A 14,864-nucleotide genomic window follows, 5' to 3' on the forward strand; every position below is an offset into this window, starting at 1 on the left:
AGGATTATTGCCCTGGAACACTATTGCATCGCACCTGTTCCTTCAGCATCTTCCCTGTCATTATGAAGACACAGAATGCGGAATGTGATTGTTTTGGAGAGCTGCCGGCTTTTCACTATTGTTTCAATGTAACAAACTGCGGGAGGAAAATAAACAGCCTTAGTTCGTACTTTGATCCAAACAAGAAATCCCTCTGAAGAACATGATGTGTGTCCCATTCTCGCCATTTCAAAACCACCGTCTTGTTCGTTAACTCCTTTCGACACAAATGAAATCCCAACATTAGTTTACGACAGAGATAAGACTAAACTGAGAACCATACCGATTCTTGTATACTAAATACACAATTCTTTGTTACTTATTACTTGTTTATCTGATGAATTCATCATGTCAGCAATTTTGTTTAAACCTGCCAAGAATCAATGATTGCAGTATTTGTTAGCTTGCCATGTATTATTTGAGAATCATTCATTTGGCAGAAGTGAAACGCAGCCTTTTACACAGCTCGTCGGAGGACATAGATTTGAAATTCATTTAGATTAGAGATCCAACAAATATCGCTTCTCCAAAATGTAATTGGAAGAATTAAAACAAATGTGATAAAGAAATTCCACTGGCGCTGTCTCTTTTTAATTCAAACGTTACATACTGCCGGATTATTCAACAATAGGTAAAGGCCGTTGTTCACGGGCCAGTTAATAACTTTGCATAACCTGCACAGAATGGAAGACTCGGGAACATTGAAAGATAAATTGGAATAATGTTATATTTAGTGAGATTAACATAAATTAATTGATTCACCAAGGTCTATGTATCTCCGAATTTGTTTCTCGGTGCAGGGCAGATGTATTTTTTTCTTGAACTTCATGCAGGAAGATCAATCTTTTGCAAAAGATCCAATAAAAGTATTTGGACAGGTCTTCAGAGAATGTATTTGTTTATTTCGCAATGGCGTGTGGCTTACCTGTACATGAGAAGACCCGACCTGTTTGGAGTCTTAGAATGTCCCCGAATGTTGCACATGTAGTTAAACGCAGTTTGATATGTGGCTACTCTTGTAAGGTAGCAAACAAAATGACAATTAGTCAAGGATCTGACTATGGTCTATGACTATGGTCATCTCAAATGGTGAAGGAGCGAGGCACCAGTGAAATTTGGTGCATTTATTTGTTTTTAAGTACATACCAATATCAATATGTATTACGACATGTTTATATCCACATTATAGATATGAACTATAATTCTGTTTGAATATTGCGGCTGTAGATGTGTGTGCTTATACAGGTGTGTACAAATATAATGTGCGTGCCTGTGTATTTACAAAATGTGTTCCATGTTTCTGCTTATACATGTGTGTTGAATGTATGAGAGTACCTGCACAATATATTACAGAATAACATGATAATACACTTAACAATTGGCTATTGTCAGAGATTCATTTGAAAAAAATAATAAACGCAATGTCTGTGTGCTCGAAAAAACACCGTTCACATAACCACGAAAGTAATTAGAAAACTCTTCTCCGAAGAGCGTTCGAAAGGGGCTTAAACTTGTCGCAAAGTTGTTCAAGCGACTTAGAATCGATTATTCAAAAAAAAATGAACGGACATTGTGGCAAAAACAGGTAAATCCGAGTTTGTTCCGCCAGGAATTGCGTTGGTGTTCACTTTGTTAGACAGTGTACTACAATTCTATCAATAGATTAGTAGTTCCATTCTCCCGTCCCGGGGTAATTTAAAAGCCTCAGATAAAGATTTCAACCAACGATATCAAACCAGTGAATCAAAAAAAAAGCTGAACCAGGGCGGAATGCAAACTCGGCTTCGGGATCTGGACGAGGGAGGTAACTGGAATATCTGGGTAATGTTGGAAATGTGGTTGTGTGGAGGACAGTGTACATGGCGAAGCGATGGCCTGAGGATTTGTAATGTTGAAGGGTTGTTATTTAATTATCTTTATCTGCTTGATTTGCCCATTCTTTTCTAGTTCGTGTCCTTCTTGGAGAAGAATGTGGCCAACGTTAAAATAGCACCAACAGCAAAGTACGCCGCAACTTGAAACCTTAACCCTTTTGCAAGTGTAATCGTGATAAAATGTATCCATACTAACTCTCTCTCCCTACAAGATGTTTAATTAAGTTTCAGCACGAATAGGACATCTGTTTTATCGTGAATTACTTGAATTTACATTTGAGATCCGGGGTAGTCTCGCTTTAAGGCGCTAACCTGTCACTGGGCTGTGCGCAGGGCGGCGGGAAGGGGGAGTGCGCAGGCGCTGCTCTCTGGCTCAGGTAGCAGCGTTGAGCCGTGTTTAGTTGGAGTCAGCGAGCAGCCCCTTGCGAATCGGCTCTGCTCCACTGAAGTAGCTTGACCTCCAGCCGCCGGGCTCGTCACACAGGAGGCGGAGGAGAGGACAATGTCTCCTGCACAAAGATCGAACTGTACCGACTCGAACTTCCACTGATCCAAAGGAGAGAGAGAAATCGCGCCAGTTAGATAAAGGAGGGGATTAAAATACAGGAAAAAAAAGTTGCTGCAAACTCCTACGAAACTTTGCAGAAGTTTCCATCCTCAGCTATCAGTGCACCTCGGAGTTAAATCCGGAGCTGGCTGCAAGTGACCGTCAACCGAACGCAATTCTTTCAGTGTTGGATGTGTTACTTGGTCGAACTGAGGTGAACCAAAATAACCCGTTAGTGCAAACAGGGAACTCGAGAAGGGACCCAAGTGATCGCAGCTCGGTGCTTTGGAAGTAGGGATTGAATAGGTTTATTGTAGCTAGAAAGGGGTTGCCTAAAACAAAGCGGAATCGGCGAGAGAAGGTACTTGTGGGCGCCGTGTGAGCTTTTCCAAGTAGGTTCACGCGTTCCACATTTTCTTCTCCAATTCATGTGACAGCCGACCGTGAAATGGCTGAACCGCGCTGCAACCGAGCCAGGCTCTGACAGACAAGTCTGACAGACTGAAACCCCCGCACTGCACCGAAGTGATGAAGTGACACTCGATTTGAAAAGAAATTAGCGCTGCTCCTCAGACATCGTGCGAGGCCGAAAGGAAGGTACAATATTAATGAAACTTAAAATACAAGATTCAAAGCTCGAAAAGCCAAAACACTAACCTGTAATAAGGCAGGAGTGGGATAAAAAGGCTCCAAGACGGAAAGTGTCAGATTTGGAGGTAAAAAAAAGCCCACAGTAGGAAGGGACAGAGATTGGCCGAATGCGTGAGGGGGAAGTGAGAACAAGAGGAGCTGTTGGAAGTAGTGGCAGAGGGCACGAGTTTCTATGTGCTGGTGTTGCTCTGGGATTATGGCTCTAAACCTGAAAGAGTTTCAATAACAGGTGCAACATGCTCACACAAGCCAGCTCCGGTCCTCTTACTGTCTCGGAATCCTGAGAACCAACTGCTCCGTGCTGACTCCGTGGGCATCTTCATCCTAAGAGTTTTATTGCCAACCAATACACTGCTTTCCAAGAAAAGAATTCTGATTGGCTTCAAAAGCCTGGAAATTTACCAGTAACTCGGAGCTGAAAATGCAGGTGAGTGTCCAGGTCCCCTCTGGTCTGTTTTTAATGAAGATTCAAACACGAATGAATGAACATTGGTATGTTATGCCTGCCAGTTGTTTGCACTTGACAAGAGAATGTTATAGGATGGATGCAGTATTGTTCTCTGGCTACACTAGTGTTTGTTTTACTACGCTTGGAGATGTGTGTTTGCAGAGTTGAAACAGAGCATTGATAAGATGTCTTTCTCCCTCACCCCAACTACTTTACCTGTTCCTTCACTGCATTTAATTTTATAATTCCCCCAAAGGATGCCATTTTACGTTTTTTCTCTAATTATTCTATGGTCGTTTTGTGTCTCTGTTCACCTCTTCAGAAATTATTGGGGAAGTGCTTCATCCGAACTGTAATCTCAGTTGAGGCGGAACGGGAACCCCGAGAAAGCAATCATCAGTTTTAGTGGAATTCAGTTGCCTTGCAGCCGCGCCATTTAAAAACTTTCCTTGTCCAATTCACAATACACGGCTTGCCTTTATAAAGCAGTTATCTTCTTGTGTCCGATACATTCGTTCAGATATTTCATTGTAATTTTTAAACGTTTGGTTCATCCGCGAATAAACTTTTACAACTACTGCTTGTTAGCTTTTACCTAGTTTGAACTTCGCTGCAAAGTATAGAGTCTGGCAGTTCCCTTTACCAAAGTATCTGTCGATAAAGCCCAGTTCTCATTTGGAAGGAATTTGGATCCACGAAGACATTCTTCACTGCCTGACCCCAAAATCTACGATTGTTGAAAGAAGACCAAATATTGAGAGCGAAAAATTTTAAATGGAAGAAGCCAGTTTCTTCTCGGAAACTGACTTGACACACATGTGCCTTCCAGCTGTAATGTCGCAGCCGTTGGTTGGCTGCGAGGGGCGAGGCAGCCTGCGCTTGTGTTGGCTGGAAGGTTTGAGAACATTAAAACACGGCACATTTAGATTAAAACGCTGGAACACTGGACTGACGGGCGTTCTCTGCCGGCTTCAATGACCGGGATACGATTCCATGAAATTGATCCCCGTGTGTGTGTCGGGGAGGCCCAGGGTGGGTTCAGTGACCTCCCCCTATCTCAGATGTAGCGGCTGTTTCCTTGTTTGGGGGAGGGTAGAAAGGGGAATAGCCTTGCAATGTGCTGGGACCAGGCCGTGGCTCCAGCACATTTTCCGGCTGACTAAAGTGCTCTGTGAAGAAATTTAAACAAAAACATACCGAGCTCTGGAATAGCGCTCACAAAATGTCGCAGAGCGCGGAAAAGGGCCACTCCCGATAGTTTGGGGAAAGATGGATCACAAAAACTTTCCATGGAGCCTTTGTAATGAAACACGTTAAAGCGGTGCTGAGTGTGTGCGCTAGTGTAAAGCGGTGGTTATCAGATTTACACGGTCATTTGTGTAATTACCAAATATCAGAATGCTGAATAACTTCGATTCTGGTTGAAGTAATGTTTTAATTCAATTCAATATTCTTTCAACCATTAAAGTGAACATCATAAATCACTTTAATTTCTTTTTAAAGGCGGCAGAAGGCATTTCCCGACGTGTGGTTCCACACTAACCCAAGATAGGTGAAGCGTGGAGGTACTTTAAATGCTTCAGATGAAGTCAATAAAGGGGATGATGTTGCCTGGTATTGTTGATTAAAACCAGATCTGCGTTAAGCCAGATAGGGGCCCAGATCCAAACTCGACCCCCTCCATTTCTCTCGCGAAGAAAGGGCTTCCCTTTCCCGGTGCACCGCTCTACCTCCTCAATGCTCTGTTACAGCCTGGGAGCGCGGTGAGCAGAAATTAAGGAACTTCTGAAAGGGGCAGGAGGAGAAATTGGTGGTACCGGAGTGTTTGCACAATTTATCTCCCACACGGTTCCCACTCACTAATCATCACTACAATTAAAAACATATGGCAAACTAATCTTATTGAATCTAATTATTCTGATTTGCGCCCAATTGAATGTTGTATCGGCTAAAGAGATCACAAGCGATCTCCAGTGCCTTTCAGAGATGGCTAAATTTGCCTAATCTGTTGGCAATTTTCATGTACCGTATCGTGCCTATCTTGGAACTGTTATCGACGATTTAACAACGTATTTTATCGGCAGACAAAATTTAAAATGGGTAAAGTGGTTGATGGAATTGCAAAACAAGTTCAACATCAGACATTTTCTATGGAGTAAAAGTGAATTAACAGTCCTTAATCGGAGAACTTTAAGAGTTAAAACATTTCCGGAGAACTGCTGGCCAGCCAGATTAACATCAGTGATAAAATAATGAGTTTCCATTAAAGGAGAATGTAGCAATCAAACATGTGAGAATGAATCGTCATAGCATGGATCTCAAAAGGGGAAGTCTTGTTTGACCAACGGAGATTTAAAAATGAATAGATAAGGGTGATATGATAGATGTAATTTACCCAGATTTCGATAAGGCCTTCAGTAAGGTTCCATGTCAGAGACCAATGAATAATGCGAGATCAGGATGGCTGTTCCAAATGACTGAAGGTGGAAAGTGATGTTTGAAAGGAATCAACGCTAAGGCCACTGTTTGTGATTTGTATTAATGCACAGACTTTAGATTCAAGGTCGCATTTTTTAGAAATTTTCCTGAAGTGAAAAGGATAAGAGGTCTTCAAGAATCTACAGCAGTGAACTTGGCTCTAGTAATTGGAATGTAGTTTTTGGAGAAAAGTCACATTTGGAAAGTAAGAATGAAAGTGGAAACGAGAAAAGGATCTCAGAGTGTAATTACACAAAACCACTAGCATGTCAATGCAGGTTAAAAATGCCGATTCAAACCCAAGCACAAAACCTATGGTTCGAGAGGGTTAGAATTGAAGCAGAGAACTTGGAACAAAACTTTTAGTCGTCTATTCGTAAAACCGATAAGAGGTTGCAAACAAGATTTACAAGGGTGGCACCAGAAATGTGATGCAAGGTTTAAGTGCGTGGAATAAAAACAAACTACTGGAAACACTTATGAGATCGGGCACCGTTTATGGAAAACAAAATGGAGGGAACGTTTCAGGTCGAAGACCCTTGGTCAGAACGGGGAACATTAGAAAGTAAAGTCAGTTTTAAAACCATGAAACGTCTTGGACCCGCTAAATTAACTGTTTCTCTTTCCACAGATGCTGCCTGACCTGCTGATTGTTTCCAAAATGTTCTGTTTTTATGTAAGATTTCCAGCATCTGCAGTTTTTATTTTGATTTTTCGATTAAATGGGGAGGTTCTCTTGAGAACAAAGCTGGGGTTGGGGCGGCGGTGGTGGTGATCTGATACAGGTTTTCACAGTCACAATGCTTTGACAGAGTCGATAACAATGTTTCCATTTATGGCGAAACCATTAATTGAGCAGCGGCCCCCAAAATCAAACGGAATCCAGAAGACATGTCTTTACTCAGAGACTGGGGATAATGTGAACTTGCTGCTGTAGGAAGTGGCTGAACCAACAGTATTGATGCATTTGAGGAAAGTAGATAAGCAAATAAGGGACAAAAGAATAGAAGGTCCCGCTGTTGGAGTTGGATGGAGCAGGAGGTGGACCCGGAGGCGTAGAAATGTAGGGGCATGGTCTTCCAGACAATAGCCCGATTCAGTGCTCCATACCTTATGTCATTCTGTGAAAGTGGTAAGTGTGTAATTTGTGCTAAAAAAAAATCCTCTGCGTTATTTTATCAGATCTAAGGAGGTTTTGAATAATCATAGTGTAAGACCCAACAAAGCATGGGATTGAGGAAGGAGAGATTCTAGAAAACCAATCGCACTCAAGTTCTTGATACAGCAGCAAGTTCCTGCATCCGCAGTTCGGGTGAGTGGAGCTGAACTGCCAGATGGAACCTGTAGCGAATATTGCCTCTCGCTGGCAGAACTCCGTTACTGCAGCCCTGGCCCGGCCCCAGTGGAATTTGGGGGAAAATATTTTCCGCCCCGTGTTTAAAATGTGGCGTATTTAAAATGTGCGATATTTAGTTCCCTGTTCTTCTAAAGCAAAGTTTAACTGACAAGCAATGAAGACATATTCAGAAGTAAACCGCATCCATCATTAATAACGGTTTGCTTGGTCCACAGGTCAGAGCCAAGGTATCATCCATGTTCCGTTGCACGTACATTTTGATCGAATGGCGTTTACCAAATAATTCCCATTCTTTCGATGACGCGCAGATCCTACTCCGATTATTTTAGATCCTACTCCATTGACTTTACGATTCAGTTGCACATTTGCCATTGTTCCGTCGTGTCCAATGCGCAGAACGTCACTTGTACTTTAAAGCCATTTTGGTCAAGGTTACTTGGAATGTGCTACCTGGTATGAAGTTCAGAAACCGGAAGTCAACCGTTCGATTCCTTAATCAATTAGCTGATTGTATAGCCTTCCCCTTCCCCAGGTCGAAGAGGTAATAAGGTCAGGTACCTGCCCTTCATGACCATTCAGGAGCCTCTGTTTTGTGGGCTGAATGTTGGGTGAGGACAGAATTGGACTCAGCTGTGACCTCTACCAGTGTCCAGGGAGCCCTGCCAGCAGGTTGTCGAGATTCTCACAGGAGGAAGGGCGGCCTGTCTATAAAGGATAAACCAACAGAATCCGTCTTAGTAGAAGTGACGATATCAAGCATTAAAATCTTTTCCTGTAGGCATGTGAATAGAACTTTTCCTTCTGTTCGGTTTTACTATCTAGGCCCTGATAGAACATCTGAAATCCATGTGTAATTCCCCTATGACTGCCAAATTTATGAGGAAACTAGTTTAATATCTATTGCCAGAATTGAGTGTTTATTCATAGATAAAGTTGACTGCATGCTTGCATTTATCTTTTGGCTATCTATTCTCTGAATTCCTTCCTCACCACCCCTGCGATGTTCCCAACTATGCATCCATGAGTGTACCCTTTAGCCTCCATAAAACATGGCCTTACTATTTTTCAGGACATGTTTGAAGGTTTTTTTTGCAATTTCCTGTTCAAAACTCATGTTTTCATCTTACTATTGGTCAATGCTCTGCAGCAAAATACTTCATTAGTTTGCAGTTCTTTGGGAAGTCCTGCAGCCTTGGAAAGATGTATTAAAATGAACATTTCTATTTGCTTCCTCTTCCTCCAACCTCTTCATTTTCTTTTACACTTTCCCTTCTTCACTCTTTCCCTCTTTTTCCTTGGTACATCTTCCTCTATGAATCACTTTCAGATACTTTATCATATGTAAGTCACTTCATAAATATGATTTGTTATTAATAACTGCCTGCATTAGTAAAGCTCCAGTCACTAATATTTGAATATACATTCATTTGTAATGTGGCAGGGAACCTGACGTTTTGGTCACTGTTAACAATAAGAATTATTTTTTTAAAAATAGAACTTGGAGACCCTGTAACTGCTAAAGTTCATTTTGCAAGACTGAGTTGAGGAAAAATCTGTAGTAGATTTTCTTTTTTTGTTTAATGTACTTTGAATGATATCACATCTGAATTACACCCCATGCTGTTTGCATTGATGCAGACCATTTGGTTTTACTGTCCTGTAAGTATATGAGTGAGATGGGGTGTTTTGGGTTTTGTATGTTTTAATGAATATATGTACACGTCTGTAAATGAACATGAATATTGATTGGGGGCATGAGCATAGAGTGGTGAGAAACATCTAGGTTAACCTCACAAGAAATTGCAATCGTGAATAAAGCTGAACAAGGACAGAATATTGCAAGTTAGCTGAGACTATTACTAGGTAAAAATTCAATGAGCCCTTTTAAACAGCTATGGAAATATGAGAGATACTAAAACTGAATATCTTCTGTGTTAATAGTGGCCATTTCTAATGAGCTAATCCAAGTAATACCAATATTTCTATAATTTTAGGATTATTATTAAACACCTGACAAGTCAATACATCTGCATACATTGTGCCTTCCTGTTGCTTCTAACTGTATTTCATCCCTAGATTATAAAGCTTAAACTAAGACTAATTATAATGATTTTACATTTAAATTTTCACATTAATTCAAAATAGCTTCACCAAAATAGACTGCTACTCAGAATCAAGTCACTCTGCTGTAAGTAACTTTAAACAAAAATTAATTCTTCCACCGCTCTTTCCATGATATTGTGAACTACTTCAATGTTATTCCAGATGAGTGATAACTATTCAATTGCGTCCCTGACCTGAGGATTGTAACTTGGGAGATTTGAGTGGCTTGGAAGTAAGACACTTGCCCAGCATTTCCATTCCCCAAATGTTGTCACTGAAATGTCTGGTGCAGTAAAGGGTCTCATAAATGTGGACCCCAAGATATTAAAGTTAGGAGACTCAGCAATGTCAGTGCCTTGAACTTTGGTGGGATTGAGTTTTTTATTGTTCTGACTGGTCATTGGCTGCTGTCTCCCATGTGTGGAATGTTATCCTGGTATACAGATACGGGCTGTGATTTCTACCAATAATCGGAACAAGCAAAACTGGGCCAGACCATGTGGATAGCTAGCTGGCAGGTCCATAGAGAGCCGTGATGAGCTGCAGTGTGCAGAGCTGCACTTTGTTGATTTCCACACCTGCACACTGCAACAGGGAAGTATGGAACATGATGAGGTTCAGATACAGGTCTAACCTCCTGCTGTCTCTGGGCTCACCACTGAGTTCAGGGGCATTCCATAATTAACTAGGCTAAGGGACTGGATATAATTCTGCATCTAGCCTCTTTACACCAGGACACCGCATTAAGCCCCTTCATTTGAACCTTCATTAAAATGTAACTGAAAGTAAGTTTTTTCACTTGTATATAACTAATTTACATTTGTTAATTCTGATTAAGTACTTATTTGTTATTCTGACAAGAACGCCATCAGGGTGGACTGTCATTTTGCACTTGCTGAAGCCTTGTCACTCTGTCAGCTTCATGGAATGGCCCTGGCTACACAGTCTCATGGTTGTTGGGAGCCAGGCAGCCACAAATGTTTATTATGGATGTGGGGCTAGAGTGGGAGGTGTGGGGCTAGAGTGGGAGGTGTGGGGCTAGAGTGGGAGGTGTGGCCCATCATCTGCTCCATGTCATATACTGCTGACAGGACTGTATATCATCATTCCTTCATCGTCTCTAGTTGAATTCTAGGTAAGGTCACCATAACCAGGAGAACGACAATGTTTCATAGCTTATTCCAACATTCCCACATTCTGAAGTACAAACTGCAGTGATGGTTTAAAACAAAATATGCATCCTTAGATAACATTGACACTTAATAGCTTGATTAATTTTATTTCTTCTGCCTTTGGTATTTTCAATGTTAGTCTTTCTTGGTTACTTCAAAATTATTAATTACTTTCTTCGTATAACCATCTGTAATCATTAGGATTGTGGGCGGGTTTGCAGAGACAGGGTGGAATAGGTCAGTTGATCTATTGTGAATTCCAAAATGCAGAAAAACATACCAAATGTCAAAAATAACAATGTTTGGAGTGAAGGGTTGCCTGCCCCCAGAGTGCCCAAGGAAATAAATCTTGTGCCTTCATCTATTCTATGCCCTTTTAGTCTTTTGTGGACTAATGTTTCTTTGTTCCATCATTGTTAGTGAAGGAATGTTGGGAAAATCTGCAATTAAAGTTACAAGTACGTGGCGTTCTACGTTTTCAGCATAATTACTTGTTCTGCTTTATATTCAAAGTCATTTTTGAGTTTTCTTTTGTGAATGTGCTTTTTTTATTGGGAATCATTGATGAGCTTTTGCTAATACATGGGCTCCCAAGGTTATGAATAACCTGACTTTACACACATTCTCCTGTTTTAAAGCATTTTTCAAGCCTGTAATAGTAATGAAATGTATCATGGTGTTCATTAATGACTGGATACAGTGTATATTCCATTAGTTTAATTATCGGTAGTGTTGGGGTGATTATTCAATGAAATGAAAGAATTATAGCAAGTGTATGTAGAGCGCTACAATATGGGTTACCACAGAAAACAGACATTTCTGACATGGAGAAATCGGCTTATGGACTCTTCTGAAGAATGGAATCCTTACATACAGTAACTTGGGGACTGCCTGTACTTCCCAAAACTGTTCTGTATGTAAATAGTAAAAGTAGGGCGAGCAGGGCTGATTGTTGAACATAGTGCTGACCTGTTCGTGGTAGCAGAGTGTGTGGTTGAGATACTAAGAGTATTTTGCATTTTTTCCTGGGAAGAAGATAATGTCCTGGTCACTGTAAAGATAAAAGATAAGGTTGGGATAAAAATTCCTTATGGAAAGGTACTAGGAAGGCTGGCTCTACTTTTGTTTTCAAAAAGTCATCAGGTTTGGATGGGATCAGCCCAGATTGCGCCCACCTTAAACGCTTCTCCTCTCCATCATCGTCATACCACAGCTGCAGTGTTAACTGTCAAGATGCACTGCCACTCTCCTTCAGGAGCACCTCCCAAATAGTGACCACCACCTTCTTGAAGGGCATGGGAACACCCACAAATCCTCTTTCAGGTCACTCTTTACCTAATAGCACTTGGTGTTCTCCCAATATAGAAGCATCACTGCATTCTTGGGTATTTAGAGAAAGGGAATAAATGCTGGTTTTCAAAGAGGAAATAAGTCTGAGATATTTAAGGATGGCTTCATGCATATAGTGAATGCTGATGAAGGTTTCATGTGAGTGCTTCTGAAAAATGTTTATGTATATTCATGTTTCCATAGTTTTGAACAATTTTTAGATGAAGGTCAGAGATAGGGGGTGAATTCCCAGAACAATGATTTTTTTGTATGAAACCTCTTTAAATATATTTTGGTAATGAAGGATAAGTAATGAGCCAGTTAGTGGGGTGTGTTATTAATTGAAAGGGTAAAATTTCAAGTTTTAAATCTCAGTTTTAATTGTAATTTGCACTTTGAGTCATGGACTGAAATTTAAATTTGGAAGGTTTTGTGCTTGCATCTGTAATGTTGTGGGATGTGTGCATGCATTCATAATCTTACCTTGTAGCTACACTTGGGTTCCTTGGGTGATTATTGCCTGGCCTGTGCCCCAGCTTGTCCCCTTCCGCGCACCCCTAATAATTTAGATGGAACACTATGATACAAAAAATGTCTGAGCAAATTGTTTACTAATTAGATGCTCAGTGATTAATACAAATTGTTTAATGGTTAAATGGCTCAGTGACCCAGAATTTCCTATTGCTGACTAGCTAACTCTGGGCTAACGTTTAGAGGACCCCCCCCCCCCCCCATGTCTATTTGGTTGTCAATTTGACCAGTTGGCTGTACTTGTAGTAAGGCTGTGTGCATGTAATTGCTGTTACATGGAGCAGGAGGGAGGGAGCAAAACTGCCCTGCACATGAAGCAGCGGAGAAAAAGTTTGGAAAACCACAGCCTGACCTATCCCACAGCCTGACCTATCCCACAGCCTGACCTATCCCACAGTTAAACCCTGTCATTTCTGAATATCTCTAATAATTCAAAACATCCTAAGACTATTTTAACAATTCAAACAAATTAAACCATTTTAGAAATATTAAAAGACACTGAAAAGGGAAAAAAATCTCAAACAGTTTATTAGAAAGTGTGCGTCAATTGAAATTCATAAATGGAGGTGCTGTCCTTGTCAGGTCTAAGCTGGTGCAAGGTGCTTGAGCAGAAGTTGGGGAATTACTATTAATTCACACTACACTGCAAGACTCCAGGAGTCATTCAATGTCAGAACAAATTCTTGGAAAATATCACAAACAGCTGACAGCAATTTGGGGGAATTCTGTATCTACACACAGATCCTAAAATTGTAAGTAATTTACCCTGCAAGATTTGAGCCATTATCTTCAAAGACCTATGAACAATAAATAAGGGGCTGTATAAATACAACACTTAATTTCATTCTCTTCCATACACAGATACTTAAACTATGGGGTAGCAAGTATGCAAAATGCACAGTATGGTATTGTATACATGTTGAATTTGCCTTTGGAAATCAACTTTAGGAAATGGAGTAGAATGTGCACATGCTCTGACATCAAGACTTTATTAAGTGTGGGACTGAGGAAGAATAGGAATTGTGAAATGACAATAAGTTAAGAAATAGAGTACACCATATGGCCCTCTTGAGCCTGCTTCATCACCCAGTAAGATCATAGCTGATCTGATCACTGGCCTCAGCTCCATTTTCTTGCCGATTCATTTTCCCCTACGGTTAAAAACCTGAGCTCAGCCTTGAACATAAGCAACAACTCGACATCCATGCATTCAGAGAATGCCAAAGATTCACAACACATACATATGTATCTTCCTCCCCTCAGTACCAAGTGATTGATCTATGATCCTGAGGCTATTCCTCTAGTTCTAGACTCCCTACAACAAATACCCAGTCAAGCCCTGTCGAAAGTTGTGTGTTTTGAGGTCACTTCTCTTCTAAACTCAAGGGAGTTTCTTGGAAATTCGCAATGAGTTGAAAGAATATGCATTCTACATTTCAATCAAACTACTACATTTTGGGCATTTTTGTTCAAGATTTGTGTGTTTTTTAAATCATCTTTTTTTTGACACACTGCTCTATAATGTGAACCTTTGGCCAGTTTGTGAATGAGTAATAGGCTGTAAAATTGGTTGTTCGGTGTCCACAACTTGGGCACTATCACAGTCAATGCTTGTACAATTTAGCGTGTGATATGTATGCATACTTGTGGAGCATGGGTTGTGCAATCCACTGTTTCAGACAAGGTACACCTTGTGCAATGTCATACAACCTTGGAGAAGCAGTGGAGGCAGATCATGGCACTAGGAGTGCAGCATGATAGGGAGAATGAGGAAACTAAAGCCAGGGCAGGGGGGAAGGGGGAGAAGATTGAAAAGGGGCCACAGAGGAGGCTGCCTCCACCAAGGATGTTCTAAGGTCAATTCTTCTATATGTACCTTGGCATGGAGCAGAGTGACATGACTCCAGTACAGTTAAGAGATCCTCAATGAAAATGTGGTTGGCACAACTACCATAAAAATGAGATAAGAACCACTTTGCCATTCACTGTTGGTTACTTTTACACAGCTATCTCTTTCCAATCTAACAAGCTTTTCTTTTTCAATCTTTTTATTAGTTTTCAAGTTAATACAGATTAATATATAACATCAATGTTTGTACATGTAATACAAAGAGATTGGGAGAACAATCATGGCATGGATAATCAAAAAACAATAAAGTATAAAAAAAATCTGTAGATCCAATGACCTCTTAGTGAATGAATATAATATAAAAGAAAGGAAAGAAAAAGATTTATTATAAAATATAAAAGAAAGAAAAAAGTCCCCAAAACAATAAGAAAAATTATAAACAATATATCAAACCAAACTAAGCTAAAGAAGAAAAAATCAGAAAAA

The 14,864-nt window shown here is 40.5% G+C and overlaps 1 protein-coding gene across 1 annotated transcript in view; it reads left to right on the top strand.

Moving 5' to 3' along the window:
• The first annotated feature begins 2,283 nt into the window (after positions 1-2,283).
• Positions 2,284-14,864, top strand: part of wnt5b (wingless-type MMTV integration site family, member 5b) — a 93,831-nt gene continuing 81,250 nt past the window's right edge. The window contains exon 1 of the mRNA XM_052029929.1: positions 2,284-3,538. Within this exon, the coding sequence (XP_051885889.1) occupies positions 3,533-3,538 (6 nt within the window). The 5' untranslated portion in view covers positions 2,284-3,532. The remainder of the gene's footprint in view (positions 3,539-14,864) is intronic.

Source organism: Pristis pectinata, chromosome 15 (assembly GCF_009764475.1).
Source record: "Pristis pectinata isolate sPriPec2 chromosome 15, sPriPec2.1.pri, whole genome shotgun sequence".
Lineage (NCBI taxonomy): Eukaryota > Metazoa > Chordata > Chondrichthyes > Rhinopristiformes > Pristidae > Pristis > Pristis pectinata.